Source organism: Callospermophilus lateralis, chromosome 1 (genome assembly GCF_048772815.1).
Source record: "Callospermophilus lateralis isolate mCalLat2 chromosome 1, mCalLat2.hap1, whole genome shotgun sequence".
Taxonomy (NCBI): domain Eukaryota; kingdom Metazoa; phylum Chordata; class Mammalia; order Rodentia; family Sciuridae; genus Callospermophilus; species Callospermophilus lateralis.
This window is the reverse complement of record NC_135305.1, coordinates 209055453-209064656: the sequence shown is the minus strand read 5'-3', so window position 1 is coordinate 209064656 and position 9204 is coordinate 209055453. Positions and strand designations below refer to the sequence as shown.

The 9204-nt window shown below is 47.5% G+C and overlaps 1 protein-coding gene across 6 annotated transcripts in view; it reads right to left on the bottom strand.

Moving 5' to 3' along the window:
• Positions 1 to 3945: 3945 nt before the first annotated feature.
• Positions 3946 to 9204, bottom strand: part of Sugp2 (SURP and G-patch domain containing 2) — a 34082-nt gene continuing 28823 nt past the window's right edge. For 3 of the 6 annotated variants that reach the window (XM_076845459.2, XM_076845468.2, XM_076845477.2), the window contains exons 9-10: positions 7919 to 8055; positions 3946 to 7210 (exon numbers count right to left, since the gene is read on the bottom strand). In XM_076845459.2, the coding sequence (XP_076701574.2) occupies positions 7090 to 7210; positions 7919 to 8055 (258 nt within the window). In that variant the 3' untranslated portion in view covers positions 3946 to 7089. The remainder of the gene's footprint in view (positions 7211 to 7918; positions 8056 to 9204) is intronic. The other 3 variants (XM_076845431.2, XM_076845440.2, XM_076845450.2) reach the window with 3 other exon arrangements.

The window sequence follows — 9204 nt, the reverse complement described above, 5'->3', positions numbered from 1 at the left end:
AACACTCTATAGTTGAGCTGCACCCACTCCCAGCCCATAACCTCACTGTAAATTGAAGGCCAACTGTGTTCACTGTCTGCCTTGCATTGCTTTGCTATGAATCCCTTGTGTGTCTGCATCTCATCTGATTCCTGGGAAGGAGGAGCATCCTTACTCTAACATGAACACATGAAGGGGTGAAGTGAGCCTTGCACAGTGGCGCATATGTGTGTATGAGGAGCTTCAAAACCAGATGAGGGAACCAGGTGCAGTGAGTGGTACCTGCCTGTCATCTCAGCAATTTGAGAGGCTGAAGCAGGAGGATCGCAAGTTCAGGGCCATTCTCTAACAGTAAGACCCTCTTAAAACATAAAGGGCAGGTGGGGATGTAGCTTAATGGCAGAGAGCTTCTGGGTTCAATCCCTGATACCAGAACTAACAAACACCAGATGAGGGGGCCAGGAATGTGGCTGAGTGGCACAGACCTTGCCCAGCATGCATGAGGCCCTGGGTTCCATCCCAGCTCTGCAAAAACCAGATGAGACTTCCTGAGATGGTGCTAGGTCTCAGTTTCTGCTTTGGGAAATGGGCTGGCTTTCACTGGATGGGAAAGTTGTTTGTTTTTTTTTAGTTGTAGGTGGACAAAATACCTTTATCTTATTTTTATGTGGTGCTGAGGATCGAACCCAGAGCCTCACGCATGCTAGGTAAGTGCTCTACCACTGAGCCACAACCCCAGTCCTGGATGGGGAAGGTTTTGAGTCGAGAAAAGCCACCCCTCATCAGAAAATTGGTCACAGTTGGTTGGCCTGGAATCCATGTTTTGTGATCTTTAATTTTCAAAATGAATCCAAGGCTGAGGTTTTCATAGAACTCAATCAACTTTTTGTTGTACTAAAGTCACGTCAGCAAAGATTTCAAACCATGCAGAAATGTATGAGATAAATTAAAAATTCTATCCTGCAACCCAGTCCGCTTTGTAATAGGTAATTGTGGAATTTTCCAGAATTTGTTATTGGGTGTTTGTGTATTTGACTGACTTAACTTTCATCCCTCTTTCCCTCTCCCTCCCTCCCTCCTTCCTTCACCTGTCTTACTATGTTGCCCAGGCTGAGCTCAAACTCCTGAGCTCAAGTGATCTTCCTGCCCCAGTCTCCCAATGTACTTCTGTTTCTATATAGCATAATAAATTATATTGAAACAGCAATGTAAACACTATAGAAAAGTGACTTTTTTTGAAAAGTGATTTTTTAATTGCAATACTATAAATGAAATTATAGGAGGACACTGATTATGACGGATTACTGAACTAGGTACCAACAAACCAAATCAAAATGGAGTCCTCATGCCAATGTTCCACATCACCATAAATGGAAATGTTTATCTGACCTTCCAAAAAATCAGGAGAGATAATAGCCAAATTCCCACACAGGCAGTTTTAGCTGTCGTGATAAAGATTCCTTTGGTTTAACCCTTGGAAGGAAAAATAACCTGAATTAACTGCATATCAATCAAAACAATTCTTTTCTTTTTTTGTGGTATTTGGGCTTCACACATGCTAGGCAGGCACTCTATCACTGAGGTACATCACAGCCTTTTTTTGTTGAGACAACTGTCTCATTAAATTGCTCAGGCTGGCCTTGAAAGTGCAATCCTCCTGCCTCAGTCTCCCACTTCACTGGGATTACAGGAGTGCACCACCTTGCCTATCTGAAGTGATTTAATTTTTGCTAAGGGTATTTCACTTCATGGCTGTGGCTTTGATGGTGTTACTATCCCACCTTGTCCAGATCCCTCCCTGAGACTAGTGAGCCATGTTCTTTGATTTGACAAAGCTGGTTAGAGGCAGAAGGACTTTGAATTTGGTAATCAACAGTGACCTTGGGCTGCATCAAACTGGCCATGAGGTGGGACAAAATAACATTTAGGGAGCTCTGGGGCAGAGAATCTTACTCTCAAGGACTTTCCCCGACCCCAGTGCTGGGTATTGAGCCCAGGGCTTGAGCATGCTAGGTAAATGCTGTGCCAGAGTTACATCCCTTTACTTCCCCATATGTACACACGTACTGAAGATTGAACCCGGGGTGCTTTACCACTGAGCTACAGCCCTGGTCCTTTCTATTATTTTGAGACAGAGTCTTGCTAAATTACTCAGGCTGGCTTTGAGCATGTGATCCTCTTGTTTCTGCCTTCCAGGTTGCCGGGATTACAGGTGTGTGCCACCATGCCCAGCCCCTTCCTATTTTTGAATGAGATATTAGTCAATCCAGAGTCACAAATAATGTAAGATAATTTAATTCCATTTGTTGAAATGTTGTCTTTTGACGGTACCCTGTGGATTTCTCCTTCTAGGCCCACATACATCATCCTTTATCAGCTGATGTCATAGATGAAGGAAATCAAATCCAGTGGGGACGGGGAGTGACTTACCAGAGTTCACTTATTGTGCCTCATCTGGGACTTGGCCTGAGTTTGCCTGTCCAAAACTGGGACCCACCCATTAGGATGGGACTTCAGACACTGTGGAATATATTGTTCACTGTCTTTTCATCAAACATGAATGTAGTGCTGGGGGGATCTGAAGAGAAGATTCAAGCCCCAGAAGAGAAGCCTTTAGCCTGCATATGGCAGTGGGAGTTGACAGCTCCAGCTCAGGGTGGCCAAGAATAGGACTGGAGAAACCAGAAGGGCAGTTGGGCCTTTCTGGAGGGTCATGGAAGAAGGGCCTTGAAGATTGGACAAAGGTCCACAGGCAGAGAGGGGGCAAGGGGCAGGGTGGGGTGCAGCTCCTTCAGTGGTGACCTGGAAGCACAAGGGCTCCTCCACACTTGACATTCAGGAGTAGGAAGTGGTTCTTCTCAGAGTTGCTCCCTGCTGTGACAAGGTGCCAGCCCACACCCAGATGGGAGACTGAGGCAGGTTCCGTCTTCAAAAGACGGTTTTGAAGGATCAAGGGGCCCCCAACTGTGTAGCCTGGGACCCAGCTCTTCCTCTTCCCAGGCCTGTTTCCCCATCTATACTATGGGGTTGTGCAGCTGGCAGAATGGTAGTTGGGCAACACTGTGGCTCCAGCCTCAGTAGGGACTCATCATCCTCAGATACTCACATGAGCCCTTAAACCCCCTACAAGCACAGGGGGAGGGGGGAGGCAACTTACCCCTCCTTCCCTGGACCGTCTACCTCTGCTTCTCTACTGAATGGGGTGGTCTGAGTTGAAGGCAAGATAGGGTAGAGGTGCCTGGAAAGGGCCTGCTCATTCACCACACTCATCGTACTGTGGTACTGTGGGTCTTGCTTGTCCTCAATGATACGGGTGTGTGTGTGTGTGTGTGTGTGTGTGTGTGTCCTGTACCAGCTCCCTATGGTCCTGTTGTCTGTCTCTAACCTACTGGCAGGGACCTAAATGCATACCACCTGCCTCCTACCCTCAGCCTGGCCCCTTGCCATCACACTGAAGTCAGGTAGGGGTCCCTGCAAGTCCTAGGCTCACTCTCCTGCTGTGTCTACTGCCCTTGTTCCTGATCTAAAGGGTCAAGGGATGTTGGGGAGGAATCACAGAGATCAGGAGGCACAGGGAACAATGTGTAGCTTTGATCATGCCCTAGAAGTCACTCCTCAATAGAAGGAAGGCCCAAATGTACCTCTTGCAGTTGAAACCCCAAGCCAGGATTAGGTGAGGCTGATGAGTCATGAGCTGTCACTCCTTGACACCCTCAACAGAAGGCTTGTGCTCTCTGCAATTAACTCCCCACACAGACCAGGATACCCCTTCCCAGAGCTTGGCCACTAGCTCTATGGTATCTCTCTGCTTCCCTGGTGATGCAAGGACCCCCTCACTGGGGCAAGCGTGAGAGACACGAGGGAAGAGTTCTGGGGCCAGCAGAGAGCAGGTCCTGGGCAGCAGCATACCTTCAGTGGCATGTCTGCATTACCATCTTCTGATAGGTCTGATTAAAAACACATCAATTGAGATCACAGGAAACTGGGTTTCCTCTACATTTATTGCAACTGCTAAATGATTGACAACATTCACAACTTCTTAGGTTCTTAAAAAACAAAACTTTCATTTGGTAACATCACAAACATCTTCTAGATTTTACCAAGAACCAAAATCACTAACATTGTCTATGGGATTTCCAGTGATGGAAACAAGTCAGAGACGGTAAGCACCCAAAGTGGCAGGTTAGCACTTTCCGGATGCCTGTCGTCCTCGTGGAAGAGACCCTGGAACTAGAATGACAGAAAAAACAGTGACTTTGACAAGGTCACACACTTGCACATCCCGCTTGCACATAATGCTCCCTCCCTGTAGAATGGCCTTGACCTGAGAGCAATGGTAGCCTGGGTGGAGGAAGAGAAGAGAAGAAGGAATAGAGGTCCAGTGGCATTAGCCCTGGCCCAGCACCAGGACACACAGCCACATTCCCCAAGTTCCCTGGGACATATTCACAGCCTTGATATGAAACTATAGGAAAAGCATCCTCCCAGCATTTATGGGACTTTCTAGGTTCAAGAAATGGTTGTTACTTTGACATTAGTCAAAGGCTCACTGAAATAATCTCAGGTCAAACTGAGATGTGTCTAGGAGTGGCAGGAAGCTCGGGACCAGAGCTCACATACCAGCAATTCCTCAGTATTTTGCTTTTTAATAAATTAAAATTAACAGGTTAGGACAAAGTGTGCACAACAGTCAAAGCTAAGCTGGAAAGAAAGAGCTAGATATCCATGCTGGGGGTGGGGGAATGTGCCCTGCTAAGGGACAATGAGCACTTCTCAAGAGGCCTCTATGGACTAGTGCCTGCTTTGAATTCCATCTGTTCACCTGACCCATGGTCAACATAGAAGTTGCTGGAAAGGTGAGGATAGAAAAGAGAAGATGAACCTCCATACCTGGGGTCCCCCAAATCTGTCCTCCCGCCCCGCCCCCTGCAGGCTGGCTTATTTGAGAGTTGGACTGAGGCTCATCCTCAGTGCTGGCACCTCCTCAGCCATAAAGATCTGCCAGTTGCCAAAGCAACAGAAGTGACCAGAAGCAAGCAGGCCCCAGGGACTGCACCTGCCATGAAGAGAAGCAGCATGGAGTGGGGACAGTAGGGCCAGACAGAACCCAGAGGTAGGAGCACAGCCTGGGAGGACTGTGGCTTTCAGAAAGCAAGGATTCCTCACAGTCCTGAATCTCACTCGGCTCTGTGAGTGACACCCTAATTGTTGCTGGGTAACCCAATCGCTGGGTGTCAGCAGGATTCCAAATTTTCCAGATTTTAGCACACGTTTAAAAGTTCAACACTGCTGCTTTATGAAGAAGGGTTGAGATACTCCCAGTCTGAGCATTCCACATGGAGTTACAAGTAGAAGAGTGTTGAGGAATCTGGAAAGTTCTGCAATTACCTTCTTGAAATAGCAAACAGCTGCAGAGCCAATCTTCTGAGAGCAGCCTTTCTGTTCTTTACAAAAGCTCTAAGACAACAATTCTTTACATTGCTGCACATGTAACAGATGAAGTCTTGGAGAATTTATAGCCTCTTGGCCCTTTGTAGGGAAGACTCCATATGCACTTAAAAAAAATCCAGTGGCTTAGGTGCAGTGGTGCACACCTGTAATCTCAGCTACTTGGGAGGCTGAGGCAGGAAGATCACAAATTCAAGGCCAGCCTGGGCAACTCAGTGAGACCCTGTCTCAATATAAAAAATTAAAGGTTGGGAGATGTAGCTTGATGGTAGTACACTTGCCTAGCATGTACAAAGCCTTGGTTTCCATTCTCAGCATGGGGGGAAAAATCAAATCCAAAAATACCAAGTATATCCTGTTTCCTTTGTGGATTCTAGTCACACATATATTTGGGAGAAATTTCATATCTGTTTAATGATTACTCCCCACTGAATACAGCTATATTAAACTGTTGCTAAAAACTGGTAAAGTCTCAGGATTTTTAAAGAGATAAAATGCCATTAATATGTTCAATAAAGCAAGTATCTGAACTGTTCAGAGATCTCCATTCAGCTTTAGTATCAGAGTGTAGACCTGGAGATTACCAATCTGTATCCCTAGATAAAATTCTGGGGGACAGGAAAGCACAATCTGCACTTGTGTCTGCATGGCCTTTGGTGCTCCAGGACAGCAATGACCCCTATGCCAGAAACTTAACCATGGAGCTGGGTCCACTGCACTTAACAGGCCAAAGTACTTTTGGGACAGTGCCATCTTTTGGAGAGAAACCAAGACAGACTTGGAGAGGACTTGATGCAGAAAGCATTTGGAAGAGAGAGGAAAGGCAAAAAGTGTATTGAGAATGGTCATTCTGTTTTTCTTTAAGAGAAAGGCAGGCTGGCGTTGGAAACCTCCACCCCAGAGACTGCAGATATTGGTTTTCACGTACACACCACACCGTACTTGGGCTCCAGGTAGATCCAGGGCAGGATGATGGTTTAAGAGTAATTGCGGCTTCAAGGTTTATCTTTCTCATCAGTGGTTCTGATCTAGTCAGGAAGAGAATGATTTTGTTCAAAACTAAGAGTTGGGAAGTCATGGGTGAAGGATAACTAAAGAAAGAGTATGAGATTTAAAGGCCCAAGGCCCTTTGGAAGAGAAAGGATTTGAAGACCCTCAAAAAAGGATGTGGCCAACTGCTGCTCCCTGTGGTTTTGGCTTCCACGTTCATCCTTATGCTTCCGGATAACAAGGCCACTCCTGACTAGGGAACAGTCCGTGTCCTGGCTGCATTATGTGGCAGGTGGCTGTCATCTGTGAGAGAAAAGTAGAGCAAGAGAGAGGCCAGAGGCAGCCTGGTCCCATGTGAACTGGCAAGGAACAGCCTGCATGCACATCCTCAGAGCCCAGCACAGAAGCTACTGTCAGGGTGGTCAGGCCATGAGGCACAGTCCATGAGGCAGGCTGGCCACACCTTAGCTAGTGTGAAGCTCGTTGCTCCAGCAAACCTGGAAGGGAAGAAGTGGGACACATCCACATCCAAAGACCCTTTTATTATCTTCACAGAATTTTATGATTGTCCGCTTTTGAGGAAGTGGGGAACATCAGCCTTTCTGGGGGAAATGTTACACACCAGGATGTGAGCGTGGGCATTAGTCCTCATGCACCGGCTCTCACACATACCTATTTGTTGGCTCGTTTGTGTCTGTACATCTGCATCATTCTCTGACGGAACACGTCAAATGTGTCTTCTTTATGCTCCTGCCCTTCGGCACCCAAGCCCTCCCCTTCTGAGGCAGTTCCCCTAAGAAGTAAAATGGAAGATTAGTTGTGCACCTGAGCCCAGAGCTTGGGATGCAGACACTGGAATATGGGCTGGAGTGGTAGTGGGACACAGAAATGCAGGACACATACAAACACATCAAAAGAAAAGGAAAATCAAAATAACAAAGAATGGAAAACCAGGAGCACTCACTCATTCTCAAGAGCATTAGCCACCTCAAGGTGCCCAGACACCCTGGTCCCAGTAAATCACCTTACCCCATAGAAGCTACCTCAGCAGTAAATGAGATGCCCTCTGGACATTATGAGGAGGGTCTCATAAACTCTGGGTCTACGTTTCCCCATCCTGGTGGACCTGTTTCCCTTGGAAGAGAGTGTGATTCTAAGGTATATGTACCCCAAAACACCACTCAGCTTTTATGACCATAATAAACGGGGCTGAAATGACTAGGGCCAAGAAGCAGCTGAATGGTCTACACAGATACAGGAAGGAGCCATGTGAAGGTATATATATAAATAGTTAATTCTCATTTGAAGGCTCCTTTTGTTTCAAAACAAAACAAAAAACAAAGTAATCAAAACCAAAACCAAATAAACCCCCAAACCAAAAACCCAGCTGCCAACTTTAAGCCATTTTCAACATGAGAGGAACCAAGACTCAGGCTGCAGGCCAAAGGCTTTAGGGCTTGACCTTGTCCACCTGTGGGGACTGCGAGTCTGTGCCACGTACATGCTGACGGGCTCCCGGATGCCCTTCCCGCAGGAGCCCAGACCATGGCCCTCCTTCCAGCCCATCTTTTGCAGCATCTGAAAGCCCAGATTCTTGTCAGTCAGCTTCTGCTGGGCGAAGTCCAAGTCTTTGGGTTTCTGAGGAAAAAGAAAGAGCTGGGCATGTGGACTGCAGGGAAGTGCCTGGAGCCAGAGTCCATTCTGAACTGCACCTGACACTCCCAGTGTCCTCCCTACTCCCTTGTCACTTCCCAGGATGATCAAACCCCAGTCATCTCCTGGCTTCCTGCAACATCCACAACAGGTGGGACTTCTAAAGGGTAGGGGCCTAAGGGGACATGCCCTTGTGAGACAGGACTGGCATCTGGCTCTGGGGCCTGGTCACTGCTAAGACTGAGGAAAACCACAGAAACAGATGTCAGGTCCTGGGGTTAAGGGATCAGAAAGCACACTCCAGAGCAAGGGGCACCAAGGGATAGACCTTGACACAGGAGGGGGCCAGAGAGGAAGTGGGGAAATCAGCTCTTCTGCCCCTTTCCACCTGCCACCCTTGGCTTCATTTACTTGCTACCCCACCTTCCCTGTCCTTGTCTTTCCCAGGGCTGTTTCTACTTGGGTGCCAAGGTCCACATTTAGCATTAAACAGAACTTGCCAAGAGCTGGCACTGTGAAGAACAGGGCCTAAGAAGTGCATTATGGATGGTGGGGAGGTTGAGTACCCTCAGGCCACAGGGTAGTGACCTAGGGAGGTTAAAAGCCCCCAGACCAGCCCCTCCCTCTGGAGGAGGAGCCAGTGAGGCTGAAGAAGGAATTTCCAATCACTCTTATTAAAGTAACCTAGATGGGTAGCTTAGGACATTACCCTGTGTGTGCTATTCCCCTTTCTCCCTCTTTAAAGATATTCACTGAATTAACTGGAGAGACTGCTCTGGAGAGGGAGGGAAGGAAGGAAGAGAAGGAAAGATAGAAGGAAGGAGGAGGTAGCAAGCTACATTAAGTAGTATCCTCAACGATCCTGAGGAAGACAGAGGCAACAGATACTGGGGATAGCAGAGAAGATCTGATTTTGGAACAGGTATGGGAGCAACTAGGAGAGGGCTGGATGATCCTGGGTGACAGGTTGAGTCCTGTGTTCTTAGGGCCTAGCAGGTGGTCAGCCCTCAATAGTTTATCCACCTATAACACAGACTTCAGGAGGCTCGATTCAAAGACCAAGTCACCACTAGTCATGTGCATTGAGGTGCCCAGGAATATCAGCTTCCCCAATATTGGGACTATGGGGTTCTG